At 35.6% G+C, this 13734-nt stretch overlaps 1 protein-coding gene across 1 annotated transcript in view; it reads left to right on the top strand.

Annotated features, from left to right (window-relative positions):
* The first annotated feature begins 1516 nt into the window (after positions 1–1516).
* The window catches only part of CLINT1 (clathrin interactor 1), a 57593-nt gene continuing 45375 nt past the window's right edge, over positions 1517–13734 (top strand). The window contains exon 1 of the mRNA XM_036096251.2: positions 1517–1695. Coding sequence (XP_035952144.1) covers positions 1655–1695 — 41 coding nt within the window. The 5' untranslated portion in view covers positions 1517–1654. The remainder of the gene's footprint in view (positions 1696–13734) is intronic.

Genomic DNA, 13734 nt, shown 5'->3' with positions numbered 1-13734 from the left:
CTTCTCTCAGGCCTTAATCCCAAAGCTGTATTGAAACACTTTCAAAAATGCTTCCAGTAATTAAGTGGATGCAATGTGAAGGTGACTTGACCTGAGGAATTAGGGGGTCAGAAGTTCTGGGTTCTTGATTTAGGATCATTGTTAACAGGCATCACAACTAGCAGCAATCAATCTCACTTCTCCCTTGTGAATCAGAGTCTTCCTCTTCACCAGATATTCTTTTCTTGCAGATCTTTTTTTTTTATGGCCATCTCCTTTTCATCATTCAAGATTTAACTTAAATATAGTGTCCTCAAAGAGGCGCTAAATACTCCCTAATGTTATTTTCCTCTAACATCATTCTCTATAACATTATCTTCTGTTTTCTTTAACCACTATCTATCTGCAATTATCTTAAATGTTTCCTTGACTATTATATTTGCTCCAAAGACCTTTAAGATCCTAGAGAGCTGAGGCCATGTCGTTCTTTTTCCCAGCTGTATTCCCTACTCCTGGCACACAGAAAATTCTCAATAAGTAGTTATAGAATGAAAAGCACTGTAAAATTTAAGCAGTTGGATCAAATGAATTTTAAGGTTTCTTGCAGCTTTAACATGAACAAACTTAAAAATGAATAAGTGAAAAATGAAGTGACAGCAGACATTACAATAAAACACTGAATGCAGTGTGTGTATATCTATGCTTAAGAATATAAACCTGCCAAGTTCTTGGACATGTCCTAGTGTTGTCTTTCTAATTTCCTATAGAGTGTGAACTAAGTTTCTGAGCTTTACGATGAAGTATCTAAGGAGGATATTAGATAGCTGTCTAAATATAAAACCACTGTATCATAGAATAAGAGTGGAATAAGTTTTAGAATACAACCTCTTCAATTTACAGTATGAAAATTCAGGCCCTAAGAAGGAAGTATATTTGGAACCAAACGCAGTGATGCTTCTGTCAATGTGGAATACAAACACATATAGCAATAACATTTCTGTATAATCATTATTAATAACAGCAATACTTTATATTTCTCTTTTTTACTGGACTGTTCCCACATGATTTATTCTGTACTTTCTCAGGTAATACTTCAACAAGACTTATTTTACAAGAAAATCCTTTCAATTTGAAGGTTCAAAATCCTAGCACGCTGTGGACTGTTTCTGGGGAGAAGCAATACTTTACGTTCGAAAAGTTTGTCTGAGTGAAGCCAGCTCCTATACTAGTACTTCTGACACTTGAGCACGGAGGATTCGTTAAAGCACAGATTGCTGGGCCCCATCACCCAGAGTTTCTGGTGCCGAAGGTCAGAGGCATGGGGAAGCGTGCGTAGAACTGGGAAAGTCTGACAGAAATAGTACCAAACTTACCACACCAACTCTCTCAGTTTAACTGGTCCGCCAGGCGCGCAAAGAACTACAAGTCCCGGTGTGCCCCGCGCGCGCAGCGGGCGGAAAGTGGGGCACTTCCGCTCCACGCAGCGCCTCTGCCCCCGCGTCTCGACGTGTCACCGGCGGCGCCTCGGCTGTGGCCAGAGAAGGACCTAACTGGGGGAGTTCGTGGCGGCGGGCTGCGGCGGCGATCCCGGCCTGGATCTGCCCCGGCGCGGAAGTGTCCCGGGGTCCGTGGGGAACAGGGGAGGGAGGCGGCGTCTCGGCCCGCGCGGGGCACGATGTTGAACATGTGGAAGGTGCGGGAGCTGGTGGACAAAGCGTGAGTATCGGGGGGTCAGTTGTGGCCGAGGCCCACGCAGGGAGGGGAGGAAGGGGGAAGGGGAGCTGGCCCCGCGCCCAGGGCCGCCCGCGTCACGCCCCCCCCGGCTCGGCCAACCCCATCATGGCGGCGGCCGGCTCTCTCCCCGGCCCGGAGCTCGTCCAGCCCGGCGAGGCTGAGAAGGGACCCTTCCTCGTTTCAGAACATCCTGTTAGCCCCTTCCTCTCCTATACAGGCCTTTCTCACCTTACCCCTACCTCCATTCCTCTAGGCATAGACCCTTTGGTCAGGGGAGGGGGCGGGGTTGTGTGGAGCTGGGTCAGTGCCCTGGCCGAAGGACTGTCTTGGCCCCAGGCTGTGGGCTTTGCTTCCAGGGTAGCAGCGAAGACTTGGGGGTGAGGGACGCAATGCACTGACCCTCTGTGTTCCTGAGGGTGTGGTACGGAGACCTTAGGCCTGGTCGGGTTGTGTACTTTACTGGGTTTCTTTTAATTCCTAATGAACCTGAAGTGTTGGAGTGGGTGGTAGGTGTAACAAGTGGCCATTGTGGTCAGACTGAAGTTACTCAAGAGGAGATTCATCCTTTGCTTTCCTAACACTGGTGAAAGTAGATCACCACGTAACTTACTGTGATTCTTCTTTTCCTCTGTTTCCTTTTCCACTACACTTCATTTTGGGAGGGCCAGTTGTTCCATTTGGTTTAATTAACAAGTCATTAAGAAATTTCCCCTAAAGAAGGAAACAACCCAGGTTTATATCCTGTTGATCTGCTCTTAACTTCACTGACAGGTAAAATGACTAATAACATAGATGATTCCCTTTAAGACTTAAGTGATAACTTTAGTGTTTCACTACACTAAGAAAACCTTAATACTTAACAGACATAACAGTGGTTAAGTAAGTTCTTCTAGGCCAGCAGGAAATAAAGTTTAAGAATTTAACCAGTCTTACTCCTTTTGGGTTCTAGTGATTAGGCAATATATGTGGTGAACAAAAACGTTTGTGACAACAACCGAACCTAAAATCAGGAAGTGTAGATGGCAAACTATTGAGTCTTTCTTGACACCAAAAAAAAAAAAAAAACAAACACACCACACACACAATTTATAGTGGCTTGGATAATGCATCAGATAGAACTTAAGAGTTTGACCATATTTTCAAATTTTCTGTGCTACCAAGGAGTAGAGTGTCTAAAAAACATAGGTTTCAGAACCTGCAGAGCTGGGTTCGAGCTGTTTAACCTTGGCAAATTACTTAATCTTTAAGTGCCCTAGTTTTCTTAGTGCAGTGTGAAAATAATAATAGATACCTACCTTACAGTGTTGTAAGGATTAAGGGCTAAAGGCTTTACATATGAAGCCCTTAACACGATATGTTTAGATCAGTATACTTTTGATAACTGTAGCAGATGTTCTGCATTGTGAGATAAACATTAAAAGAGAAGCACCATGTTTGAAAAGTGATTTGCTTTAATAATTTTCCTTTATCAACTATTCATTTGATGATTAAGCCCTCAGACATTTATTTTGGGCTTATTTTGCTATTTATACGGCCTTTGCTTTTTGAAGATAAAATCATCATTCTTTTCCAGATCCAGGTTCATTAGTTGTTTTTTATTTTTTTATTTTTTTTTCCGTGGGTGTCATGCATGCCCTACTGGATCATTGGTTGTTTTTGTTAATATATGATACAAAGACTTAGATACCAGCTTAAATAGTTTTTAAAAGTCTAAAAGTCTCTACAAAACTATTTCTAAGTCAGAGAACAGCAGGAGAAAACCACTAAGAAACATCTTGTTATCTTAGAGGACTAAGTTTGTGATACAAATTTGCAGCGGCTGTATACATTTTTCAGGAGATGGAAATCAAGACAATGTTCCTGCTCTTGTACAGTTCATATTGTTTGCCTTTATCACCTATGTTTCTAATCTTCAAGTGTTCAGGTTAAATTTGCCACGGAAGTAGTTATCAAGTCATAATGGAACAACCGTTGTTGAAAAAGAACTTCTGTCTTCCTTTTTACTACCCACTTTAGAATGCAGACTTGAACCAAGTTATTCAAGAACATGTAAGAATGTTGCCACCAAGGACTTTTTAAAGCTTTTGTGGGTGTCTGACACATGATATTAAGATGTGAGGTTATTTTACTGATGAATACTCAGGATTTAATTTTCATCTTTCACTGGCAGGAGAGAAGAAATTCTTCCCTCAAAATATAAGAACCAGTACCTGTATCACTGTGTTCAGTTAGACTCTTCACCTTAAAATGCCGTAATGGAGGAAAAACAGATCCATAGAATGGACACTTTGATTATTAGGGGGATAAGGTATTGAGGGAACTTGAAGAAATGACAAAGTGATTAAGGATTCCTCAGAGAATTTGGATTAAGTGCGCTAGTTAGGGGTTTTGGAGACCTGGGTTCAGATTCTGATACTGCCTTTTAAGCTAGCCATATGTCTAATTTTAGAGAGAATCATATAAATGTCCAGATTATAGATTACTTATCTGTAAAATGAGGGGCTGGGGTAGAGAAAGACTGTTTCCAACTTCACTGGCTCTTTGGAGACATGAATTTCCATCAGCGGGAAAGAAATGGAACTAGTATTTCACAATAGCAGATAAATTTTGGAACGTCATTGTCCTCCAGAGACAGTTTCGGCTGAAAAGGGAATTTTTTTTTAAGTGGTAATCAATAAATGTTATATTTAAATGCTTTATGCAGTAAATAAGTGCAGCCTATGACTTAGGAGAACTAGGACTTTTTTTAGCATATATCCCTACCCAATGAGGTTTACTTCAGAAAGAAAAATGTACTTTTTCAGAATGTGTTCCCTGGAGGTACAGTTAGATCAAGTATGGTGGCAATTCTGAAGTATAATGATGTATTTCAAATATTGGCTTTTGAGAATTTGAAGACCTGGAGAGTGAGGAGATATTTTCCACGTTGTTGCACCTCCTGGTAGTATTAAATGGCTTGTTTTGCAGAACACTGAGGAAAAGCAGATAAAGTCATAGGCCAGCCAGAGCTTAGAGGACCAGTTTCCTCCCACTTGTGCTCAAGTTGCATAAAAGACAGCGGTGGCAGGAAAGGATAAGTGGCACCACTCTTACCAACTAGGACTAGCTTGACCACTATTGTGTGACCTGTCTTCTTGTAATAAAATTGGGTTCTTTTATATTTTGTCATCCCATACATGGTATAAATTGAAAGTTGCTGTAGTTCTGGTCTTTTTTTTCCTCCAAATTTTGGAAATGTAGTGAAAGTGACATGATAGTAGTAGATCGCAACTGCTGCTTATTATTCAAGCCCAGCTAATCCTTCTCTTTGATCTCAGGGAGTAATATTAATGGTAAATCTATTTCATTAGTGGTCCTTACTCTTTTTATGATAGTGATTCAAATAGTGCTGGCTAACTCCTATAGAAAGGTAACTGCTGTAGATAGTCCATTTTAGGTTATTTTCTTAAAGCATAGCTTGCATTTTCCCCCATAAGTTAATTTTTGTTGGTGTTACATGCATTTTTAGCTCCTACATGTTTAGCTCATGTAATAGAGCTACAGAAACTACTGTTCTAGTCTTGACCCCAGAGGGAGAACTTTTGGCTTTTATAGAAAATAGTTCATTCTGTTACTTCAACAGATAATACATTTATTATTTTTTTGGCGTAGTACTGTGTTTTCTGAATTTGAAAAGTATACCTGCCTTCAAGAAACTTGACATTACAAATATGCTACAATTTGAACTTACCATCAGTTTTGCCTTTTAGTCTGCAGATGGTTTCCCTCTTATTTTCCCTATCCTACCAATAAATCTCTGTTCCACGTGCTTCTTAGAATTTGAAAGCAAACATGATTGTCAGCTTTTTAGTCTTCCCATATCAACTTTTTGGGAACCAGTTACAGATAATTGTTATTGCTGAAATAATTAATTATCCTCCTTCTCTTCTAGTAAGTTGTTATAAGAAGATATTAAGAATTTAATTCCAAACAAAGAAGAGTTTTATTTATCTTCTGCCAGCATTTCTGTAGTTTTAATTAGCCTATTTAGTACTAGTGTCAGAATGCTTTTAAAAATCACTTAGTTGCCTCTTACGTCTTTCTGTGCCCTGGTGTTAGTTTACAAGTAGGTTTTCATCTGTTTACTGATATATCCACTAAAAGTACTTGGCTTTTTTAAAATTTTAAATACTACTTACTAGTACTCCTAGTTTTTACAGTATGGCTCCACAGTTGAAACTCTTTCTATGCTCTTGTATTATTTTCTTACTTATTTCTAATGTTTACTTAATATTTCTTTTAAGAAGAAAGAAAGAGTATAGGCAGCTTAAATAACATCTTAATCTTAAAGAAATTTTACTGTTTTATCTTTCATATTAAGATATATCTAGCTATTAAAAAGTACATTTTTTTTTAGCATTTGTAATAGCTCTTATATACAATGAGTTAACTCCTTTTAGTCTCAGCTGACATTACTTAATATTCTGGGACAACATATTTAACTGTTTATTCTTTTATGCTTTTTTAAGGTGTCATTTCATAAGCTTTCCTTGTTTTGTCTACTTATGTGTGTTTGTCCATCCATCTGTTTTTATAGTAATTTGCTAGCAAAACACATTATCCTACTATACCTCCAGGTGATATTTAATGGATCTGTGAAGCAGTTTGGTTTAGAGATCAGAACTGGATTAAAATCCTGGGTACACTACTAAGAAGCAGTGGTCCTGGGCATTGGAACAGTATCTCTACATTTTTCTACCTAGGAAGTGGAGATGATATTTATTTTACAGGGTTCTTGTGAGGATTAAATTAATGTGAAACACTTAGCGTATTATCTGACATAAAATAAACTCTTGAAATGCCTATTGTTATTATGTAGTCTTTAATACAGAAAATAATTTATAACAGAAAAAATCAAAAGAATATAGTGTTTAAAAGATAAAGAAAATATTGTTATCAGACTACATTATTTACAAGTATGTAAGAACTGTGTCTTAATCCATGAATCATTATTTTCAGTGGGCACTCTTTCATAAAGCTCTTCATCTGAACAGACAGCTTAACCTACATAAAGGAAAACTCATATAAGTATCTGTACTACATGTGCCATGTGTTGTTTGCACCAAGTTATAAATGCTTTTATTTTAATATTGTGAAGCATATTACAGAAGTAATTCTTTAAAAAGACATGTTGGGGAAGAGAGTCTTTGGGAAGACATATTGTAATTTCCATCTGCTAGTTTTTCTTCAGTTTGTTTTGTATTTTCTCAAGGTTTTAAAGATAGGGCTAATGTAAACTTTCCTCCTAAAATGTAAAATGATTTATTTTTTGAAGGGAAATTGAAGTTGATGGTTTATTCTTAAAGAAACCGAACAGTATCAAGAAAAAGAAACCTCTAAAATATATCAAATTTGTGATCTCTGACAATAGATGAGCAATATATACAAGGAAAGCACATCGCAGAAAGGGCTTTCCAATTATTCAACCCATTCTCCCAAGTTGGCAAGAAATTTTTTTGGCTTACCAGAGCTCTTTAGCCTGAAAATTAAATACAGGTAAAAGAACATAATGTATTCCCATGTTGAACCAATTTATAGCTATTTATAACTCATGGATAGATTTAGCTAATGAACTATTAGATATGAGTAATTTTGTTAATGTGCAACAAGAGGCATGATTTGTACTTACGGAAAGTACAGTTTGCCAATTAGAATGTCTTTTGACATGTGAATTTTGTTTAGTTTCTAAATTCTTAGGAGAATAGGTTCTACGTAATTCAAATGTAAATAATTTTAACTTCCACATAAATTCACCACTATATGGTAAATGTGTATGTATGCTTTTGAAATGTTTCACTCAAAAATTCTCATCTAGGTGCGCCTGGGTGGCTTATTCCGGTTATGTGTCTGCCTTCAGCTCAGGTAATGATCTCAGGGTCCTGGGATCAAGCTTCGTTGGCCTCCCTGCTCAGTGGGGAGTCTGCTTCTCCCTCTCCCTCTACCCTCCCCTGGCTCATGCGTGTGCACTCTCTCTCTCAAATGAATAAAAATCTTTAAAAAAAAATTCTCATCTAGATAGCCTTAAATTTTTTAAATAGAAAAAATACATGCACTGAAAATTCAATTTCTTGTTTGTCTTGCTATTTGTTTTCATGTATTTTTAGCAAATCATTAAAGAACAGTGCAAATAAATATGCTGAGGGTTTTTTTCTATTGATTTTTCTCATATTCATCTTAAGGTTGTATGATTAAAACTGTTTTTATTTGTAATTAAACCACAATGGTTAAATAATACTTAGTTTAATGTGTTTGGCTTATATTTATAAGTTCGGTATTGAATGGGCTTTTGAAGTGTGGCTCACTTCCTGTGAAGCCAAATAAAAATTTTAACCCTATACCCTGCTTTCCACATAGCCCTAGTGATTCTTTAAAAATACTAAATCAGATCTGGCTCAGAGCTCTCCTCAGTCACTTCTCATCTCACTGGCTCCCAGCCTGAACTTGATCTGCCTCTCTGCTGCCCTCTATGACCTCATCTTCCACCACTGTTTCCTTCCTATATAAAATAGCATGCATTCACCTACATCTCTTTTCCCCTCTACTTCCTTTATTTACATGTATTCTTCTGCTACCTCTGGGATTAAACTCCTTAAAGGGAGGGACTGCTGTATTACTAACTCTTAGAACAGTGTATGACATAGAGTAGGTGCTCAATAAATATTTTTGAATATATTAAATTTAATAAGCCAGTAAATATTACTGAGGAAATCTTCTAAGTCCAGATATTTTTAATAAAAGCTGATAGTTATTTAACATTTGCCATATGCCAAGAACAATTGTAACAACATTATTATCATCTTCAATTTATTGCTGAGGAAATGGGCCACAGAGAAGTCCAGGCGCTTGCCCAAAGAAACACATCTAGAAAATAGAGTCTAGATTTAAATCTAGATGTCTGTTTTCAGGACATATATTTAACAGTTTTTGCTAACTTTTACAAGACATTATTTTTAAAAAATGCTTTATTTTACTATAATAAGGGTGAGTTACCAGTGTATACCTTATACTAATTAAAAATTACTTTGAAAGAAATATATAATTCTTAAGTTTCTGAACCAAATTCAGTGAGTTTTTTCCCATGTACCTGTCATAAAAGAAAAACTTTCTGGACTCTTGGAATCCTTTGAATAATGTCTGTAAGTTGGATGCCCCTCAACAGAAGGGAAGCAAACAGATGTTAGTGTAGGTGCAAAAGAAAATCTTAGCTATTGTAGTGAAGGTGCTCACTACTTAATCCCAGAAAGTGTTAACATTTATGAACTATATTATGCACTTCAGAATTAGTAGTCTTCTAACCAGCTTCCACAACTTTAATAAGTTTCACATAATCCTTTGATCTTTAGATTGTGGTCTTTGCTGTGTCTGTAGTACTATGTTGTATTAATCTGTGATTTATGCCTACCTTTTCACAATTTTTCTTTAGATTGAGTGTTTAGGAATATATTCCGTAGTCCATTATATACTTACCCAAGTACTATGTTTTTGGCATAGGTTGTATTTAAATGTTATGCAGTAACTGAAAATACATTACTGATACCCTTATTAATTTGGCCATCCTTTATAAAGGTCCTTCACTGAGTGGTCATTAAATATCTGCCAAGAGCCCTGTGGAGTACTATAAGATGAGAGAGAGACCTTATGGTTCCAGTGGCAGCATATGATCTATCAAGCAGATGTACATGAAAAGCATATGAAAAAGAAATAGAGAATAATACAAGATGGTATGATATCTGAATTTGGGATACAGGATGTATAAATACTGTTGGAATTTAGAGAATAAAAAGAACAAGATAGCAAAAACTTCATGAAAGAGATACATCCTGAGATATATATATTTTTTTTTTTTTAAGTATATTTGCCTGAAAGGAAGATGAGGCTGAATAAGGTATCAAACATGAAGTGCAAAATCTGAAACCGGTCAAATAACAATATAGACTCACTGATAAGAACCTGCTCCCAGATGGTTCCAAGCATAGGATGACATCAGTGAATACTGTCTGAGAAGATGTTCCATTGCAAAAGGAAGTGTCCTTCCTACTCCAATCAAATAGTACAAATTAAATAACTTGAAGTATAGATATTTGGGTTTTTTTATAGCTTTGAGGGGAAATAATTATAGAGGTTTGAAAATTTTGGTGGTGGGGTTCTGGAAGTAATTTCTTATATGTCAGAAAAGTTGAGTCTAGTTTTTAGGATTTGGAAATACATTTGGATAAATCTAAGTTTAATCAATCAAGGGTGAAAAATGAAAAACTTTAAACAAAATATCAAATATTCGACTTCATATAGAGGTAGTTTTACAAACTTATCACTATTGAAGTAGGTGCAGAATTTCTCATTTTAGCTTTGTTGATAGGATTTTTAGTTACATACTTTGGTTAGTGTTTGATATTTAGTAATGTTTCTGAACTTAATCAGATATGAAAAGAATCAGTCTTGTAATCACACTGTACAATATCAAGCATTTGTGTCTATAAAGATGTAATTTTCACATGTCCCAGTGCAGAATTTTTCATCAGTTTATTATTCTCTTAGAAGAGTATGAAACTATTTTTCTAAGGTTAACTAATTTCAGAACTTCCTTTTAGATTTTTTCCTGAAGGAGTCAGGTAATACATTTAATAAAATTACCTTAATAGGGTATTTTAAATAGGGTACCACATATTTAAAAAGGTACTGGTCATGAGTATGCTCAAGCTGAGCAAATTTCTTTGGATTTCAATTTTATTTTTAAATGAGGGTGGTAGGGCACCTGAGAACGCCTCTCCTTTGAGCTCCACGCTCAGTGGGGAGTCTGCTTGAGATTCTCTCTTTCCCTCTCTCAAATAAAATCTTTAAATGAGAGGTGGAAGGGGTAATTAGAAGGGAGACTTGATAAATTAAGATTTTGTCCACTTTTGCTGTATAAAATGGGATAAAGTCTACCTTCCAGGACTGTTAAGAGAATTAAATGAGTTAATATATTATGGAAATGTTATCACCATGTTCTCAATAAATTCTTCTTCATTGCTTTTGTTTTGTTTATTTAGTTTCGTCATTGTGAGACAGCTTTAAGAAGCAGTAACCCAAAATTAAAAGATAGAGATGAACAAAGACTTTTATTCCTTAGATTAGTTCTAATTAATAGAAATTTAAAAGTTGGCAGAAATTTTTAAATAAACTTTTAAACCCCCTTAACAGTAAAATTTTTACTATTAAAATTATTTTAGTGGCTATTTTATCCATACCTGTACAAACTAGAATTGGGATCTGTAGTGCAAATAAAATTAACACTATACTTATTTTTTTAATACCATGGATATTTGATCTTTTTGTGAAACCAGTTTAGCATATGATACCTCCTGACAAGAAAAACATCACACTGTCCTTTCTTTATGAAACAAAAATTTGATTTACTAACTATCCTGTGCAAGAAGCCTTAAACAACTGCCATCAGTAGCGAAAGGTTGTCTAAAGCTGCTTTAAGTACAGAGTAGGAGTGGTTTTGGTTGTTGAATAGGAATAATATTCCATACTTAAAAAAAAAAAAAAAAACAGCACTTTGAATGCCTAGACTTAAAATTTATTACCTTGGGAGCTTAGGCTTTTAAAATTTATTAGAAATTGCACTTGAAGAACTTGTACTTGAATTGATGATGTGTACCACAGGATATACAGTTGAATTTGTAATGACTGGTATTTCCAAAACAACTTTCAAATAAATATTTTATGCTAAATATTTTACGAAAAGTTTTTCTAGCAAGTGGGAATGGGTGTCCTAGTTATTTAGAGTCATGAATAGTCTATCACTATTGTATCTAAATATAACATTTTGCTAGCTTTTATTGTCATTAAATATGGTAATAGGTTACAGTGTTACATGGAAACTTTGGAACTAGAACAGTCCAAAGAGCTTCATTGAGGGTGTTTTTGGCCTGTTTATTAGTTGAGTAAAATGTTTAACCGTTAGGATTTTTCACTCGTATAAGTACTTAAGACTGCTTGACATGCTAACATGGTTTGGAAAAGGAGATGTGGTGTACCAAAAGGATAAAATATGCATACTTTATATTACTAATTTTTCCTTTTACTATAAGTTAAATATAAAATGACATTAATTATAAAAATCAGGTTAACCTGTTTCATTATGTGTTTTAACTCTGATAAACTTTAACATTTAACTTACGCATTCTGTATCTGAAAGCATAATGTTCACTCTGCATCTAAACTCTTCAGTGCTTTAATGGAAGAATGATTGCACTTGAAAAAGCTAGTCATTGCCTAGGTCAGGACTGAAATAAATTGTTCTCCAAATTGTAGAATCAAGAAAATGATAGCTCAAAATGAAAAGGTAATAAACCCAACCATTTTCATGAAGTTTAACTTTGTTCCAAGTTATGTATGTTACCTAGAGAGATAAATTAAACAATATATATATTGAGGTAAGAATCATATAACATTAACCATTTTAAAGTGCTGAATTCAGTGGCATTTAATAACATTCACAATATTGTGCAGTTAGGCAAATTTTTAAATAACTTTTTATTCTGAAATTAAAATTCTAAGAATAGTAAGGGAAACACCTGTATATCCTTTATCCTGATTGACCAATTTTTAAGATTTTGCCGTATTTGCTTTACATTCTCTCTTTTCTTCCTCTTCCACTTTGTCTACATACACACACACTCTCACATACTTTTCTGGTATGTTTAAAAGTAGGTTACATACCACCTTTGCCTCAAAACTTCAGTGTACATTTCCTAAGAACAGAGATTATTCTCCTATATGACCATAATATGGGTATCAGATTCAGGAAATTTAACATTGAAACAATAATTTTATCTCTCTGTAGTCCGTATTCCAGTTGTGTTAGTCATCTCATTCCAGTGCAGGCTTCTGTCCAGGATCATGTATTTAATTGTAATGACTCTTTAGTCTCCTTTAATGAAGTGTTCCTTAACCTTTCTTTGTCTTTCATAACTTTGGCATTTTTGAAGATTATAGGCCAGTTATTTTATTTCTGTGCTAAGGTTATTCCTCAATTTAAGGTTAGCTGATGTTTCCTCAGGTATGTATTCTGAGCTGGGATATTACATTAAGTAATAACATGTCCTTTTCAGGAGGAACACAAGGTCTGTATGCTGTTAATTTTGAGCACTAAGTCAAGGTGTTGTCTGGTTTCTCCACCATGTAGTTAACTGTTTTTCCCATTGTAATAAGAAATAAGCAGTCTGGGGGAGCTATTCTAAGATCTCTTCTCATCAAACTCCCCCCTAGATTTAGCATCTACTGGTGCTTCTTGCTTTAACTGGTCTTTAGAATGATGATTACAATTGGTGACTCTTCCCCCTTCTATTACCTTCCCCCACATTCCATCCTTGTACGTATTTATCAGTTTACTGTACAAAAGAGCTTTCATTATTCCCCCTCCTTCCCTATATCCCTCCTTTGTGGATTTTCATTTAATTCAATGGATTGTAATCCATACTGCCCTTATTTATTTCAGTACTCAAATTGTCACAGATTTGGCCATTGGGAGCCTTGTAAAGCAGGCCTATGTCTTTTTGATGTGTGTATTGTTTGTTTTTGTTTTTTGAGCACTTTCTCACTTTCTGGATGTTTCAGGCTTATCTTGTACTTTCACTACTTCAGCCCTGGAGTCAGCCATTTCTCCAAGGACCCCTGGTTTTGGTTACTTTTAGTGGTGAGGCAGATTTTTAAAATAAAGATGATAGGGTAGATTAGATAAAGATGTTTGTCATAATTAAGATGTTGTTAGAATTTCTTAGTATGTAGAAACACCTACAGTAAGTACAAAGAGTTGGCACATGGGACAAAGAGCTTTTTTGAAGTGTGGTGGTTTTCTTTTGGATAATTACGGGGGGTTTTTTGTATTTTTAAACTTTAAGAGAATAAGCTATGTGAAGGATGCTGCATTGCTCTTCTCTCCTTGCTTTTCCCACTTCCAACAATGTAATTTGCTTTCCACAAATCAGTTTAGTA

Source organism: Halichoerus grypus, chromosome 2 (assembly GCF_964656455.1).
Source record: "Halichoerus grypus chromosome 2, mHalGry1.hap1.1, whole genome shotgun sequence".
In the NCBI taxonomy this organism is placed as follows: domain Eukaryota; kingdom Metazoa; phylum Chordata; class Mammalia; order Carnivora; family Phocidae; genus Halichoerus; species Halichoerus grypus.
Note: the sequence above shows the minus strand (reverse complement) of the source record. Positions and strands in the feature narration are given on the sequence as shown.